The sequence below is a fragment of the Phocoena sinus genome, chromosome 6, assembly GCF_008692025.1.
Source record: "Phocoena sinus isolate mPhoSin1 chromosome 6, mPhoSin1.pri, whole genome shotgun sequence".
Taxonomy (NCBI): Eukaryota; Metazoa; Chordata; class Mammalia; order Artiodactyla; family Phocoenidae; genus Phocoena; species Phocoena sinus.
The window spans coordinates 6,945,812-6,962,622 of record NC_045768.1 but is presented as its reverse complement, the minus strand read 5'-3'; the positions used below and the strand labels follow the sequence as shown (position 1 = coordinate 6,962,622).

The 16,811-nt window shown below is 59.6% G+C and overlaps 1 protein-coding gene across 4 annotated transcripts; it reads right to left on the bottom strand.

Annotated features, from left to right (window-relative positions):
* Positions 1 to 864: 864 nt before the first annotated feature.
* CRAT (carnitine O-acetyltransferase) lies at positions 865 to 16,738 on the bottom strand. 4 transcript variants are annotated; one of them, XM_032634150.1, is made up of 15 exons: positions 16,172 to 16,634; positions 14,086 to 14,224; positions 13,057 to 13,320; positions 10,473 to 10,591; positions 9,297 to 9,350; positions 8,532 to 8,697; positions 7,994 to 8,168; positions 7,356 to 7,534; positions 6,719 to 6,819; positions 6,197 to 6,316; positions 5,911 to 6,033; positions 5,684 to 5,819; positions 5,059 to 5,121; positions 4,163 to 4,300; positions 865 to 3,607 (listed from the first exon to the last, which is right to left on the bottom strand). In XM_032634150.1, the coding sequence occupies exons 2-15, from the start codon at positions 14,110 to 14,112 to the stop codon at positions 3,392 to 3,394; spliced, it is 1,881 nt and encodes a 626-aa protein (XP_032490041.1). In that variant the 5' UTR covers positions 14,113 to 14,224; positions 16,172 to 16,634; the 3' UTR covers positions 865 to 3,391. The 4 variants fall into 4 exon arrangements, with proteins under 4 accessions (XP_032490041.1, XP_032490042.1, XP_032490040.1 ...); XM_032634151.1 differs by lacking the exon at positions 14,086 to 14,224 and having other exon boundaries at positions 7,994 to 8,142; positions 8,560 to 8,697; positions 16,172 to 16,738; XM_032634149.1 differs by lacking the exon at positions 14,086 to 14,224 and having other exon boundaries at positions 16,172 to 16,632.
* Between the last annotated feature and the right edge of the window lie 73 nt (positions 16,739 to 16,811).

The following is a 16,811-nucleotide window of genomic DNA, read 5'->3' as shown; positions in this document are numbered from 1 at the left end:
GAAGCCACTTCAGTGAGAAGCCCACGCACCACAACGAAGCATAGCCCCCGCTCACCACAAATGGAGAAAGCCCGCACGCAGCAATGAAGACCCAAGGCAGCCAGAAATAAATAAATAAACATATATATGTATATATGTATGTATGTATGTATGTGTGTATATATATGTGTATCTGCAGAGAACAGGAAACTATAACGTGAACCCTGGCAGATTTTTCAATGAATACTGGAAAATATAGCTAAAAAACAAGAACTCAGTAGGTAGATTGAACAGCAGACTAGACATAGTTAAAGAGAAAAACTGGAGGTCAGAGGAAATCCAGGATGCAGCAAGAGAGAGGACGGGGCCGTCTCATGAGCCCTGAGGTTTCCCCGAATCCCGGGTAAACGCTGCTTTTTACCCCAGTTGGCACTCACCCACACGTTCACCCTGGTTGGGCTCTCAGAGAGCTGCCCGGCACCCCACCTGCGGGTTGCCCAACTCCTTTTCCCATTCAGTTGGTCACCAAGCCCTGCTCACTCCACCTTGTCAGTGTCTTTTGAAATAGCCACTTTCTCTGCCTTCCAGGCCAGTCTGGGTCCCAGCCCACTACCCCCTGCTCAGCAGCAGCAAAGCCTCCTGGCAGGTTGCCCTCATCCCCACCCATCAGGGCCCTTCAATCCATTCCTCAGCATCTTCCTAAAACATCGTCCTCAGTGTCTTGGGATAAAACCCAAGCCTTTAACTTGGCCCATGGCGTCCAGCCCTCACTCAACCTTGGGGCTCTGCTCCAGGCCTGCCCTTGATTCCAGCCACTGCACTTTCCCAATGGAGAGAGCAAAATCAAGTTCATGCCAACCCGGACAAACTTTTAGAGGACCTAGGTAAAAGCCAAGTAATCTTTATTATTAATTTTATTATTCTCAAATTTCAAATGCTGTATTACACAAAATATATAAGTTGAGGACAGTTCTTTTTCACTCATTTTGCAAAAAAAAAAAAAAAAGTTCATCTGCATCATTGGCGTCAGGGTCTGGTTGTCCCTGGGCAACCTCTGGGTCTGCTGACCTAGTTCTCCTGGGTCCACTCCACAGGTAGTTTGGGCTACAGCAGCACCTTCTGGATTTCATGCATGACACGGTACTTGAAATTTTATTCCAAACATACTGGTGTAACATTCAGACAGCTGGATTTTAAAAATCGCTCCTGTAGGGGTACGTGCCCTCCCCAAAACTTACCTCCCCTCATGTCCAGGGACCCGTAAGGCACTTGCTTGTCCTGCATTCAACACTTGCAAAGTGTGAGGCCACAGGTCACACCCTCAGGAATAATTACATCTTCATCGTTCTTTTGACTTTTTTCCCCCAGAAGCTCCACCAGGGGACTTCTAAGCATTCCATCTAACACTGACTGGGGCTGTTTTAGGTGCTAAATGTGTCTTCCCCAAACAGTACTTTGCTGTCCTCAAGAACTGAGTGAGCCTCTGTGTTATGAGACCTATAGCAACTCAAATGCAACGGAATGACCTCACTTCTGAAGGGTAACATTTTGGGAAAAAATCCTGCCTTACAGTCAGACCCATACAGTTCTTAGGACTTGAGTTTCAGGAGTCCTGGGTGTGTGTCACTGCAGTGTCCTTGGCCTGCATCACTGTCTCCCCTCCCTGCCTGCCCCCGGCTGGGTCGGCGCAGCTCCGCCCTAGCGCTGCTCACACAGGGCACGCTCAGCTCCTGCTGCGGGCCCTGCTTCCTGAGACCCAGCCTGCGGACACCAGGGGCCCGCCCCGCTCCCCAGCTGCAGAGCAAGACCTCTGTGCTGTTGAGGTGGGATTCTCTTCTGGTCCTCCTGCTTGAGGTCCCTGAAGGGACACTTGTGCACCCCTGCCCTGGCAATACCCCACCCTGCCGGCCTTGCCGGGCCCCAAGGAGCAGCCAGGCCTCGGGTGAAACCCACTCCCCCACGGGCTGGGCTCTACTCCTTGCTCCCCGAGGCTTTGCCCCATGGTGTGGCAGTGCTCCCCGAGCCTGTTCCGTCATCTGCAAAACGGACACCACCTCAGGACCCGCCTCCCGCAGTGACCACCGCAGGTCAGCCAGGCCATGCAGCACCGCACCCACAGGCTGGGTAGCCTCTCCCACCCTTGGCATCTCCGTTTGGGGCTTCACATGTGTCTTCCTCAGGGCCAGAGTCCCTCCGCTCTCCACAGGCAGCCCAGCTGACTTTGGCAGGACACCCTGCCCGTACCAGGTGCGTGGGGTTGGGGACAGATACAATGTTCGTACTGGGTGGCCACATGATCTGGTGCCTGGTGGTCCCAGGCAGTGGCTAGGGCTGGGGTCAGCACGGCTGCCCAGCCACCGTTCCTGCTGGGCTCAGTGCAAGGCAGCAGATGAGGCCTTGGGCCCTGGGTGTCAGCCACACTGCCCAGACAACCAGACCCGAGGGTATCGGGCCCCACAGTCCCCTGGGAGGGCTGTCCCGGCGCACAGCCCATGGCACTGGAGAGGCCCAAGTCATGGGTAGGTGGGAGGTATCCATGAAGAACGCAGGCCTGGGTCTGGTGCCGTCCTGACCCAGAGCCCTGAGGTCCGAGCTGGCCCTTGGCTTCCTGACCCAAGCCTGAGAGCTCCGCTCCTCTGGGAGCCCTACCCTTGGACCCACTGGCTGCTTGGACACCAGCTCTCAGATGCAGGGGAAGCTGCAGGAAGGCAAAGCCAGGCATCTGCCTCACCCTGCCTGCCTCCTCGGCTGAAACAACTCTTTCCCAACAAATTTCCCCTTTATTAACTGCCTCGCGTGATACTGTTATACAACCAGGACATGGTTCAGGAATCAAGCTGTGTAGAAGCAAGCGAGCTGGGGCCTGTGAGCCACATCACCCAGAAGAGCACGGAGCCACGGGGGACGGCGCTGTAACACAGCGTGGGCTTCCCCTCCACCAGCACACCTTGCGCCCTGGCCCCTCAGCCCTGGGGAAGCCTGGAGGCCCCCCAGCTCCAGGTAACCCTGTCTCTAGGTCCTTGGGAGCTTAGGGATCAGGGTACAGACCCAAGCCTGGCTGCGTACACGGCAGGACCTGGGCAGAGCTGAGCTAGTAAGAAAGGGACTCCCCAGTCCCCACCCTGACGAGGGATGAGCTCAGCTGGGTCCTCTCCCAGGAGGAGGCCACGGCGGGTGAGATGCTGGGCGCCGGGCCCGACCTCCTGCTCAGCTTCTGGACTCAGCCCGGGTGCTGGCGAGGACCCACGGAAGGTACTCAGCTCGGCCCCGTGGGCCCCGCTGGGGGATGCCATCCCAGACTCGGTCGGATCTGCGGGGGCCCAGGGGGAGAGGGAGCGAAGGAGTAGGGCCCGGTGGGTGGGCCAGCCCAAGGCGGCCTGGCCGTGGCACCGGCAGGCCTGAGCAGCGGGGCTCAGAGCTTGGCCTGGGGGTGGCTCTGCAGCAGAGCGCGCATGTCCAGGAGCGCCTTCTCCAGGTAGTGCGCCAGGCGGACCGCATTGGTCTCTGCGCAGCTGTTGTAGGCCGACACGGAGAAGTTGATGTGCGCCTCCATGGGGTTATAGCAGACACCGTAGCCATCTGGGACCACAGGCCCAAAGAACATGACACAGTCTGTCTTGGCAGGGACCTGAGAATGGCACAGGACCAAGGCTCTCATCCCAGCCCCATGGTGGCACCAGCCTGCCTTTCCACGTCGGCTCCCACCGTGCTCTGCCTGAGACGCCCTCTCCTCGTCTCCAGCCGACAGCTTACTCCCTCTCATTCTTTGGGGTGCAGTTCTGGTGTCACCTCCCTACAGAGACTTCCCTGACGTCCCTGAGGGGGGGCTGTCTCATTCCCTGTGCTTCCTGTCTGGACTGTGAGCCCCTGGGTGCAGGGGCAGTGGTCTGTCCCTGCTCTACCCCAGTGCCCAGACGTTCCTTCACATCTGATCAGTGAACGAATGAAAGCAGGCAGGGGGGATCCTGACGCCTTCCCGGCCTGCCCGAGCTGCGGCGAAGCCCGCTGACCCCAGCTCCTCCTCCAGAGCTCAGCTGCTTCGGGAGTGCGCCTCTGCACGGCACATCACCACCAAGTGACCATGTTCTGGACCTCAGCTCCACTCAGTGCAGCCTTTGTCCGGCTCCAGTTTCTAGTGGCTTCTGTTCCCTGCCACCCCAGGGCACCTAGGGCAGTGGCCCACCTGGCTGGTGGAGAGGTTGAAGTGCATGGCGATGGCGTAGGAGGTGTCCATGAAGATGTCGGGCATGCTCACCAGGTCTTCGATGGCCTGCAGCTTCAGGCCCAGGAGGTGCCGGTCGAAGGCCTCCCCACGGATGGCCTGCAGGAAGGGGAGCTGTCAGGAACAGGGGCTTCAGGCCCACGAGGCACCGCTGCCCTCCTCAGGAGCCCGTGGCGGCAATGCCTCTTCCATTCACTGGCCCCTCAGACCCGTGAGACCAGGGCAGCCAAGCAGAAGAGCCCTCACTTCACAGATGGGGAAACTGAGGCCCAGGGACCCACCCAGGGAGGCAGAAAAGTGCAGCCTAAGAGCACAGGACTGCAGCTGGGTAGCCTGGCCTCATCCTGGCAGGGACCTTGGCAGGTCACTTACATCTTGGAGCCTCAGTGTCTTCATCTGTGAAATAGGGACAGTCACTAAACTCCCTTTGCGGGGCGGCAGTGAGATCTAGATAGACCTCTGCATGTGACATGGGCAAAGCCTGGCATGTACAAGCGCTGAGGGCCAGGATGGGAATCAGACCTCCACCCCTTGACTGCAGCCCAAGCTGTCAGAGGGCAGGAACCCTGCTGTCTGCCAGCCCGTGCACACCCTCAGCATCCTGGGCTCCAGGGGCATCAGGGGAGCCCTGATGACACAAGATCCAGAGGCCAACCCGGGCAGCCACTGGGCCTCGCCTTGGTTTCTCCCACTGTGAAATGGGGATGTTCAGCTTTGCTCCAAGTGCCCTAAGCCTTAGGGGAGGGGTGTCTGATGCTAAGGGGAGCAGCCATTGGCTGCAGGGATGGACAGGCAGGTGGACAGGCCAGTGGGAAATGCCCGGGTCACGCAAGCAGGGACAGGAAGGGCCGGCTCACCTGGTTGGTGTAGGCCCGGTGGGCCTGCACGGCCTTCCGCAGCAGCCCCACCTTCTGGTGCTCCTGGGCAGGGGGAGGGGACAGGGAGCTGCAGCTTCCTGTTCTTGCCACCTTCCTCAGTGGCCCACTCCCCACTCTAGATTCTGAGCTCCCTGCGACCAGGAACTGGAGCTCCCATCTCTCTGGCCAGTCCCCAGCCAAGGCCTGACACTGGGCAAGTGCTCACTGCTGATGACTGACCCTTGAACAACTCGGGTTTGAACTGTGCGGGTCCACTTAACACGTGGCTCGTTTTCAATAAATTCGACAGTACGACATGACCCGTGGTGGGTCGAACCTGCAGGTGCAGAACCACGGACACAGAGCTGACTACAAAGTTACATGTGGATTTTTGACCGTGCGGTGCCCCTATCCCCTACGTTGTTCAAGGGTCCACTGCAGTTTCCTTTTCTCTTTGGCTGAAAGAAAGCTTCACGCTGATAAATTCATGGCTCCATCTTCCCCTAGATGCCCAGTATCCACCACAGGACTGGAATACAATAGGTGCTCACTGCGTCTTGACAGAATGAGCAGGAAGGGAGAAGGCTCGAACCCAGCTCTCCCACCCTTGCCCCAGACCTCTCACCGTCACATCAGGGTTATCCATGGCCTTGACGAAGGTCAGTGAGTCCATGGAGGCCGAGCGGATGGTGTCGGTACGGCCCAGGTGAAACATGCGCAGAGAGGCACTTTCATAGGTGGCGCACGCCTGCCCGTAGATCCTGGGTGGGAGGTGGGCTGAGCACACCCCTGGCAGGTCCCCCTGCCCCCGCCCCCAGGCTTCACCCCTCCTTCCTGGGGGGCGGGGCGCACCTGTAGTAGGCCAGCTGTAGTGCCATCTGGATGAAGGAGTCCGGGCTCAGCTTCTCAGACTTGGGGAAGTCCTTTCCAAAGTGGTGGAACATCAACATCGTGATGTCCAGGTCCTGGATCATGCTGGGGGTCGGGGGAGGTGGGTGAGGAGCAGACCCCTGGCAGCCTCTGCCAACCCCAGGGAGGGGCTGAGGGCAGTCTCAGAACCAGCCAGGCACGATGGCAGAGCTGACTCTCGTGCTGGCTAGAGGGGCCCGGCCCCGCCCGCCTGCCACCCCGCACTCACATGCTGAGATTCTGCTTGGCCTTCTCGATGTCGCTCTTGATCTCAGGGGTGATGTTGAACCGTAGCTTCTTGGGCATGGGCAGGGGCACCATGGGAGACCGCACGAGCTCGGGCTTCTTCCTGCACAGGACGTGGGGGTCTCAGCCTCCTGCCAGGCGTCTCGGGAGCCTGGGTCCATCCCCGGGATTAGGATGGGTCCCCGAAGCTGGCGGGGACCAGCCCAGGGAGACTCTTGGGTTTGTTCTTCTGAGAACTGCCTTCATTTCAGCTTTTAAATGGCGAAAACGGAGGAGGGGAAGGGACTTGTCCAAGGTCACAAGGCTGAGAAGTGGCAGAGCCAGAATTCAAACCCCAGTTTGATCGACTCTAAAACCCATGCCCTCTTCTGGCTTCCTCTGAAGAAACAGATTCCCAGGTATAAGGGAGAATGCCGTTGCTCCTTTGAAGGCTACTCTGTCGCCTCTGTGTCACCTGTCATCAGGAGCTGGAGAACTGGCTGGAGGATGGGCGAACCACACTCACGTGAACTCAATGACGTGGTCCACAAGGGTGACGATGGGGGGTCCCTCTGCTGCCGCATGCTCGTAAACGAGCCCACAGGAGCCGTCTTCTGCCACAATGAACTGCAGAGGAGAATGGGGACCCCGACAGCCCCAGGTCCCTGGAGCCACTCTCCGGTTGGGTCCCATGGGTAGGGCGTCCCTGAACCATCTCAAGGGGTTCTGCTGACTTATTACTGTTATTCCTAACAGCTAACACTCACTGGGGACCTTGGAACACCTGTCCCAGGTCACGCTAAGCACATCTCGTGCTAAATAGACCTCTCCGAGTCCTCGCAACGACGCTTGCGAGTCCTACCACCCCCTTTTACAGGTATAGAGGGAAAGTCACGACCAAGGTTGTGCCACTCTGCCTGGCCCCTCTCTGATCTGCTGATGGGTATGTCGGAGGAGTGACGCAGGTTACCAGGCCAGGCCCAGTAATGACAGGCTGACTGCTGCTAAGTATAGCCCCGCCCACCTTCTGGCTTCCCCGCTGCTTTACAAGCTGGGAAGCCAGGGACTCCGGGCTCCAGGGGAGGGGCAGGAAGTCCCGGGCAGCAGTGGGCCAAGGCTGGGTGCATGCCTGGGCGGGAGCCCTGGCCCTGCCAGGTCCTCACCTGCAGCGTTTTGTCGAACCAGCGGTTGCCGCTGTTGAGCTCGCTGCCACCCCCGTGCAGCATCTGGCCAGCCACCTGGCTGCGGCGCACGTCTTCCGAGACCCGAGGCATGGGTGCGTCCAGGCACACGGTGAAGATGCTCTTCTGAATGGAGTGCACTGACTCCCGGTTCACCTTGTCTGTGGGGATGTGTGTGCGCATGTGTGTGCGGTGGCGTGGGGGCCAGGCCTGGGGAGGCCTCCGGAGCTTCACTTGGCAGGGGCCTGCGGCCCCACGGCACCCCGTGAGGCAGGGCTAACACCTGACCCACTTCAGAAAGGAGGAAACAGGAGCCCAGGTCACGCAGAGAGCCGTTGAGGCCGTCGGGGATCCGACCTGCGGGCTGACTCTGGGGACAGTGCTCCTGACCAGCACGGGGTTTGGAGGGAAGGTGGAGGCGGGCTCCTCGGCCAGAGGACTTGCATTCTCACGGCAACTGGCTACTTAATAGAAAGAATAAACTAACTGGACCCAACCGCACTGCAGTTTCCTATTCCATGGAATGGGGCCAACAGCACCCGCTCCGAGTTGAGAGGATTCAGTGAGACACGTGGCTGCCCAGGGCCTGGTGTGGGCCTCCCCTCCCATCCCAGGGGTACCTTTGATGAGGGTGCTGTATGCCTTGGCCCAGGAGTTACGGTGGTTGGAGGTGAGGATGCCCACAGGCTCTTTGTTGGTTTGCAGTGATGAGTTCCAGATCTTCTCCAGCTGCATGAAGATCTGATCCGAGGTCAGGGGCGTCCCATCGCTGTGGTACACATCCAACTCAAAAAACTGTCCGGGCACAGGCAGGTGGAGAGAAGGCGGTTCGTGGGAGCCTCAGATGGGCAGCAGTCACCTCCCAGCATAGCCTCCTCCTGGCCTGGGCAGCCCAGCTGAGAGGATGGCGTCAGGCCGAGGGCGAGGAGATGGGAGGAGGTCCCTGCACTGCTCTCCCCAGGCTGGCCAGGCCCATAGCCCTTCCTGGCCTCCCCCAGGCCGGGGCCTGGCTGGACACCCAGGGCAGAGAGAGGCCCAGGGCCTAACTGTTCCGGGGGCACATGGGCAGGTGTGTTGGGGAAGCTGACTCTCGGCCCCGCCCCTCTCCTCTGGGCAACCGAGCGCGGGGGGGCGCTAAGGCTGCGGGGGCCCACCCACTTGGTAGTTGTGCACCACGGTGACGTGCATGGGTGGCTTCTTGGTCTTGCTGAAGCTGGTGACCGAATCCTGCTTGGGGCCCGGCACGCGGCAGGAGGACAGGATCTGATAGTACTGGTTCATGCACAGCGGCTTTCCCCCCAGGTACTCCACGGGCAGGGTCTCGCTGCAGGGGCAGAGGGACAGGGAGGAAGGCGGGACCCACAGGGAGCTGCTGGCTATGGCTGCGGGCTTGGTCAGGCAGTGGGGCTCACACAAGCAGTGTTGGGCCCCTTCGTGTCCCCCCGCCCCCTCAGCGTGAGGTCGGTTGCAGGGGGGCCTGTTGGAGCCCGACTGGGTCAGGAGGCCTGACATCCACCCTGCTCGTGAGTCACCCTGGAAACTCCCTTCTCCTCTCTGGGCTTCAGTTTGCCACAGGGAAGATGAAGCAGCAAGTCGACCCCGGGGGGGGTGGAGGGGGTGGGGGGGGCGGGGTCCCCTTTGGCTGGCTGGGACGCCAATTCCAGGGCTCTCTTGGAATAGGACCACCCGGAGGAGGTCACGGCGGCTGGAGCGGAGGACCCAGGTCTGTCTCCGCAGCCCCTAAAGAGGCTGGGTCAACAGGAAGTGAAAGTGACTGAGCTCTGGGCCTGCTCAGCACCCCGGCAGGGGGTGCGGGGTGTGGGGAGGGGGCTCCGGTTTAGGGTAGGGCGGGGCCGGCTGGAGGGACTGTGGCAAGTAGGCAGTCAAGGTGGGAGGAGACAGGGTGGGGGCGGGGCCACTCACTGGTCAATCCTGGCCTTGAAATCCAACACACCCTCGATTAATTTGGCAGCGAACCTGGAGGGACCAGTTAGAGATCAGAAGGCTGTGTGGACACCCAGAAGGAGGTCCCTGGGTCAGAGAAGCCAGGGTGATGGGCGCAGCCTAGTCCAGGGAAGCAACCTACTCCCTTCCTCCTCTCTCCTGCTTACAGAGAGCCTGAAGGAGTTCAAGTGCAGAACCTGCGTTCCAGTCCCAGCCCACGTAGTCTCTAGGGAAAGGGATTAGGGAGATGCACGGCCAAGCGCCTGGCAGGAACAGCAGCATGATCATGGCTGGGTTATAAGTCAGTGCCCTCTGACTCCACCCGCAGGGGGCCTGAGGCCCTGATCCACAGCCTGGAGTCTGGAAGGCCGTCACCCGCTCTGAAGCATCAGTTATGGAGGGACCTAGGACTGTGGGGGTAGGGGAAGGGTGAATGGGAGGGCAGTGGCGTGACGTGTTCCCCTCTCCTAGATCCCTTCCTGTTTCTGGGCCTCTGTGTCCCCCAGGCCACCTTGCTCATCCTGCCCTTCATCCCTGGACTGTCTGGGCCATATCAACCATGCCCGAAGTCTGGGGGTGCTCCTGGCCTCCAACATGGGGCCCACTGGCTAGAGTTCCTGGGCCTGAACCCCTGGCCCTTCCTGGGGTGCCCTGATCCCTTTAAGAGAAGCAGTGATAGCCGTGAGTGTCTAGTCCTTGGGCAGGAGATCCTCGTCACTGGTATTTTTACCCCTGGTAGGACTGGAACAGAGGCCAAGGCAAAGTGACATGGCCAAATGTGGAAAGGGGATTGTGTACAAAGGTCACCCCTGTGGCCAGCGGAGGAGAGCAGGAAGGAGTGGTGAAGTGCCAGAACTGGGGTGAGGGGTAGCCTCAGGTTTAGCAGGAGGGAGGGGCCTTAGTCTGCAGTTTGGTGGTTAACAGTTATGAAGCTTTGGAGCCAGGAAGATCCTGCTTCCTGTCTGGGTCAGCCAATCCTGAAAGGTGCCTTGAGCAGGTGCCTTCACTGCTCTGATCCTGTTTCCGTACCTGTAAAACAGGGATGACGTTCCCTACTTCCTAAGGCTGTTTGTGGGGATGAAAGATAACAGGGCCGGGGCCCTTCCGATCTCCCAGCAGAAAGCCCAGAGCCCCACGCCCACCTTGGCCACTCACCTGAGCTGGCCCTGCCGATCCACAAAGTCTTGCCTGGGCAGCACCAAACCAGGGCTGGAATAGATGACTACGGGCTGGCGGTACTGGAGATAGGCTGTTTTAAGCCACCAGTCGGACAGCTGGGGGAAGGACCAGAGCCTGTGAGGAGGGGTGCACGGGGACCAGGTTGCCCCTTCCCCACCAGGGCCAGTGGACCTGGCTGGGCATCCTCTGTCCCCTCTAGGGAGCACAGATTCTCAAAGTGAATGCTCAGATCCAGACCCCGCCCAATCCCTTAAACCCAGCAGCATCCCATCATCCTCCCTTTAGATGGAGCCAATCAGCATTAGCGAGGGAAATCAGGCAACACTGCCGAGAAGAAAAGACTGGCAGGAAACCTGGGGTGGGGGGAAGAACAGAGGCGGAAAAATCAACCATTTTTCCTTATCTTACATGTTTCAGGTCAATGATTTTAATACTTTTAGAAATAAAAACGTCTGTCTGAGAGACAAAGAAAAACAGAGAAAGCTATATAAAAAGAAAGTCTGATGAATGAGTTTTTGCCCATCTCAGGTAGGTACTGTCCAGGTAGGCAGGAGCCCGGGGTTCAGAAGAGCCCTCAGGAATCCTGGTCCTCTGTGGCCTCAGTTTTGTTGCTGTCATACTAGGGAATGGACACCCACTTGGATCTCAAGGTCAGGGTAATTTGGGGAGCTCACTGTAAAGACAAATCATTGCACTAGTGACAAGATGTAGGCGACACGCTGCGTCTCCACTGGTCTGGCTGTCCTCCGCCCAGGGCAGGGTATCTCTGGGGACTAGCCACGGACATGCTGCTAAAGGCTCCTATCTTGGGACAACCAGGTGCCTGTCACCCTTGTACCTTAGGTGCCGATGGCAACATCGCCCCCACTACACACTCCCCCAAGCACAGGCCCAATGTGCGTTTTTGTGGCAGGTCCCTCAATCCCTGGAGACCCAGGCGCCACCGTGCTTCCGCATCCCATCTTAAACAGCACTGGGGCGTGCCTCTTCACCACACAGACTCCCCTTCGGAAACTGCTGGCCTTGGGCCCCTGGCAAGGGGTGAAGGAGGACAACGTGCCTGGGTGGCACAGCAGGCCAGTGGGCGACTGCTGTCTGCTGATTTGTGACCTGGAGACATGGCCCCTGATCAGCCAGACCCCCTGTCTAACTCGGAGCCTCCTGGAGAGCTGCTGTGTGCCTCTGGGATTTCAATCTATCTCTCTGGGCCTCAGTTTCCTCATCTGTAGATCAGGGAGGGGCAGACAGGAACTCCCTCCCCTTGAGGACAGCCGGGCTGGGCTGGCCTTTAGCCAGGAGCCCTCACGTCACCAAGGACCTCAGAGCCTCTGACCCGAGCTCAAGGGGAGATCCTATAGATGTGGGCATTCCCTCAGTGAGAATCTGCTGGGCAGTGGTAAAGCCCCTTAAGAGCCCTGTGAGTGGAGAGGGGGTGGTGCCCCCAGCCCTTTAGCCAGCAGATTCTGTCTGAAGCAGTAGTTCTGGGCTAAAGAAAGTTGGAAAACTGCCAGGTCTCAGACTTGCTGAGACCCTGATTCCAGGGTCCAAGGCCCTGACCCGCTAAGGCTCATCTGTGCCCTCTGCCAGCTGATGACTCCCACCTCCTCTGTGCAGCCCCCACCCTTCCACCCGCTCCCTCACAGCGCCCCTCACGTTGTAGGGCCAGACCTGGCTCTGGTCCTCTCCTACACACCCGCTTCTCCCTCATTCACCCCTCTCTCAACACATTCCCCTTCGCTTCACCCACAGTTGCTTTAGGACAGGACTGTCCACCCCCGAAATATACCCTGGACCAAATGACTTCCCACCCTCTCCCCACCGGGCTCCCTGTCCCAGCCTGCTTCCCTCCCAGCAGCAGGGCAGTCCTCTCTAACTTCACGTTGAGGTGTAGGATGCGCACAGACAAGGGCCCGGGGCATCTGCATGCGCTGAACACAACTTTGTGACAGACGGAGACACAGGACCAGGACAACGAGTCACCGTCAATATAATCACCCTGCAGCCCCCTCCCACTGAGCTCAAGTCCAAGTGCCCAACTCTCCTGGGGGCCCCGCCCTGCCCTTGCACTCCACTCTAGCCTCTGTCCCCGAACGCGCGAGCTGTTGCCACCTTTGCCCGTGCTGTTCCCTCTGTCTGTCTCAGACCCAACACCGCCTCCTCCCTGCCCTCTCTGCCCCTTCAGCATGAAGACGCTACCGTTCTCCACTCTCACTCTCACATCATCCTTTTTATTTCTATAGAACGTCACTGCCTGAGAAGACCTCGTCCACTTGCGTGTGTCCTCTTCCTGCCCTACTTGAATGTCAGCTCCTGCAGGCTGCTGACGGCGCCCCTCTTGCTCTCCCAGCACCCTGCCTGGTGCCGGGCACAGAGTAAGTGCTCAAGAAACTCTGTGGTGCAAATGGATGTACCAGAACAGCCCGTACTGGAAAATCTGGGGTTTGTGGCCAGCAACAGGCCACAGGAGGGACGACCCAGAGTCTCTGGGTGGGGGGTGCCCTGTTCCCCTAACCCTGCACGCGAGTCAAGGGGACTGGTGTGCCCCTGCCTTCTCACTCACCCAGTTCTCCATCTTCCTGGCCCTGCGCTCCAGCCCCTTCTGCAGGCGCTCCCCTACGCCCCCCGCGGTCTGAAACTCTTCCACCAGCTGCTTGGTTTGGGCCCACTCCTCCTCGCTCACGATGGGCTGCAGCGCCTTGAGATAATGGTCCAGGGTCTGCTGGAGCGGGGGCACGGGCAGCCGGGGTAGCGAGTCCTGGTGTGTCTTAAAGCGACTGGAGACCGTCATCATGGAGGAGGGCTTGAGGAAGCCCAGGGGCTTCACCTGCAGGCAGCAGAACACCCCACTCATTCTCGCGCCGGCTCTGGGAGGCCCTGGCAACCCCAAAGCCGAAGTCCTGGGCACTTCTGTGCCCACTCCTGGGGACAGAGACGGCCTCTTGGGTGGTGACTGCCCTGGTTTCCCAGCTCTCCAGCTGTAGGTGTCTCTACCTCTTAGGAGCCAGGAGATGTAAGTAGGGATGGAGGAGGGTGGGGAGTGGCCACTGATCTTGGCAGCACTCAGAGGAACCGAGTCAGGATGAACGGCACCTACTGGGGGTGGCAGAGCTCAGAGGGACCTCTCACCTATTGGATGCACAGGGCCCCACCTTTCTCACCCTGGGGGTGGCAGAGCTCAGAGGGACCTCTCACTTATCGGATGCACAGGGCCCCACCTTTCTCACCCTGGGACGATGAGCCAGCCAGCAGTGAGGTGACCACTCCCTCCCGGAGGTCCCCACCTCCTTTTCTCCCATCCTTACCAGGTGGAGACATGGGAGGAAAGAAGAGAAAATCAGATAGGGCCAGACGACGACATTACCTCTGGGTGAGGGCGAGGTCTTGGGCTTTTTCCTGTCTGTGGGGTGGGGACAGGGGTGGCATGGGGGCAGCGCTGTGCCAAGAGGGAGCTGAGTGGCCTGGCAAGGAGGGTGAGAGCTGACAGAGAGAGAGAGTCTGGAGACTCTGGAGGCGGACAGAAAGAGAGACAGGAGGGTCCAAGGCTGCTGGCAGCAGTGGGCAGGCAAGCGGCAGAGGCTCCGTTTCATACCTTCTCTTTCTGCTGCCCGTCCTCCATGGCAGGACTGAGGTTCTGAGCCCTGTCTGTCTGCCTTGGGCTGGATCTCTAAGCCTAACTGTGCTACCAAGTGGGTGAGCAGAACCTAGCAAGAGGCAGCCACTTGCCCGGGCTGGAAAGAAAAGACAAGAGCCAAGATTCAGGGGGAGGCAGAGGGGGCAGCGGCGATGGCTACAGCAGCTGTGGTGGCATCTGGTGTTATGGCTGTCCCAGGAGCAGCTGTTCCACCCTCTTGAGCTTCCAGAAGTAGAGGAATGGGGAGGAGGTGAGAGGGCTGGTGGTGTGCACTGGAGTAGAAGGAAACCTGGAAAACTTCTCCCTTTCTTCCCTGGATGGGCCCAACGCCAAGGAGGCAGGCCAAGAGGTTTTAAAAATGCACCTGTCAGAATCTGCATAGGTGTTTTTGATGAGGGACAACTTGGCTGGAGGACAGAAACTGCTTGGCCACTGAGGTTAAACTACAACCCTGAATATAGTCCTGAAAATAGGGGTTGGTGCAAAGGGGCAGACACTGGGAAGGGAGTGTAAATGGACATTTCCCTCCAAAACTCTTGGGGCCCTTCTGGGCCACCCTTCCACCAAAGCCTGGTTCTCTTGAGTTGTGGCTCATTCAGCTGGGGGTTACGAGACCTTTGGGCATTAAAAATAAACCAGAGGGCTTCCCTGGTGGCACAGTGGTTGAGAGTCCGCCTGCCGATGCAGGGGACACGGGTTCGTGTCCCGGTCTGGGAAGATCCCCCATGCCACGGAGCGGCTGGGCCCGTGAGCCATGGCCACTGCGCCTGCGCTCCACAACAGGAGAGGTCACAACAGTGAGAGGCCCGCGTACCACAAAAAAATAAAATAAAATAAACCAGGGACTTCCCTGGTGGTGCAGTGGAAAGGACTCCGAGTTCCCAATGCAGGGGACCCGAGTTTGATCCCTGGTCCGGGAACTGGATCCCACGTGCATGCTGCAACTAAAGAGTCCGAGTGCCGCGACTAAGACCCAGTGCAGACAAATAAATAAATAAATAACCCAAAACAGAGAACGCTGGCTTTGCGATTGGACTAGATTTGAGTCCAGGGGAGGCTGGCCAAGTCTCCCCTTGCCTCAGTTTTCCTGGCAGTACAGTGATCAGGCCATTTAGCAGGTCCTAGAATATGACCCAGAGGCCAACTGTGGGATGGGAACAGAGCTCAGGTGGCAGTGGCAAGGATGAGATGGAGCTCTGAGGTCCTGGAAAATCTGGAAAAGCCTCTGGGCAGGTGCATGGGTACCTCAGCCCTCTGGGCCTGGCAGTGTCTGAATACCCTTCTTGGCCCAGACAGAGGGAGATACAAACAGAGATATACTTGGAGTAGAGAGGAAAGGAATCCAAGTCAGGATAGCAGCACTACCTGCTCCAAGCTGCCCCCCGGGGGAAGATTGGGGGTAGGGGTGGAGGCATGGGGGTGTGCAGTTGTTAATCAAGTTGGGCGAGTGACTGGTGGAGAGGGAGGGCATGGGGCTACCACCTGCTGCCTTCTGCCAATTCTGAGGACTTTGTGAGCAGCCCAGCTTGATGCCCTCACTGAAGTGTCTCTGGCCACACACAATACCCCAGGGGCCATTTGATAAGCCCGGGGAAGGTGACCAGCTGGATGGGGTTGGAGACGTGGCTCTGGCCTGGGAAGAAATGGCTCAGGCTGAGCGTGCGACAGGTGTGTGAGGCAGAGAATAACCGTGAGAAGACACTCCTGGTTTCTCCGCTCCTTGGCTCCGGGCCTAAGGTGGAGGTGCTGCCCGAAGCCAGGGTCCTTACTGTGTCTGCCGGGTCTTTGGAATTTGGCGCCACAGAGTGTGGCTTCTATCTAGCCTCTGACCTTAAGCCTCAGTCTCCCCCTCTGACAAGCGGAGTTAGCCCACCTGCCGACCCCGGCCCAGCAGCTGCTGGTGAGGCTGGACTGCAGGCACCGGGCCGCGGCGCCTTGACGGCCGGTTTTCCCACTCGGGCGTAGCTGCGCTGCTGGCCCGGTATGCGGCCCGCCCGCCCGCCCGGTCCAGGGCCCGCTAGGCCGTCTTCCCGGCCGCACTCACCACGGTCCTGGCAGCGAAGGCCAACATCTCTGCGGCCCGCCCGCGGACACACGGTCCGCTCCGTCCCCCGCGCTGGGCAAAGTCCGCGCCGCCGCCGTGGATGGGTTCCCGCTAGAGCCTCCGGGCCAAGGTCGTCGAGTCACTGCCGCCAGCCGGTAGAGGCGGCCCCGCGCCCACCCACCGGGCCGGGCAGGCGGCCCGGGGTAGGCGGACTCCTGGGGCGCGGCCTCGGGCCAGTTGCTGGCCCCGGCGGCCAGCCGAGAGCGTGGGGCGGGGCCTGGGGCGGGACCAGGGCGCAGTTAGTGGTTGGGGACCCCGCGAGGTGGTGGAACACCGGAAGGGGAGCAAGGCGGAGGCTGCCGTCCAGCTCGCCCTCTCCCACCTCCATAAGCCGTCCAAACTGTTGGAGGCAGTGGTGTGCACCCCTCTCAGTCCTTTTGGTGCCCTTGAGCGCTGCTCTCAGAGTGGTGGGAAAACACAACCATGTTGACAAGGGAATGTCTTCTACTAGTCCTAGGGATAGCGTCAGAGGCACGCTACGAGATGACAGGTGGGGACCGCCCAGCAAAAGCATGGCTGCCGCGCTCCCAGGGCCCTCCCAGCAGGCGGTTGGCGAGTCGCGCGGCGAGCCGGCCGTTGG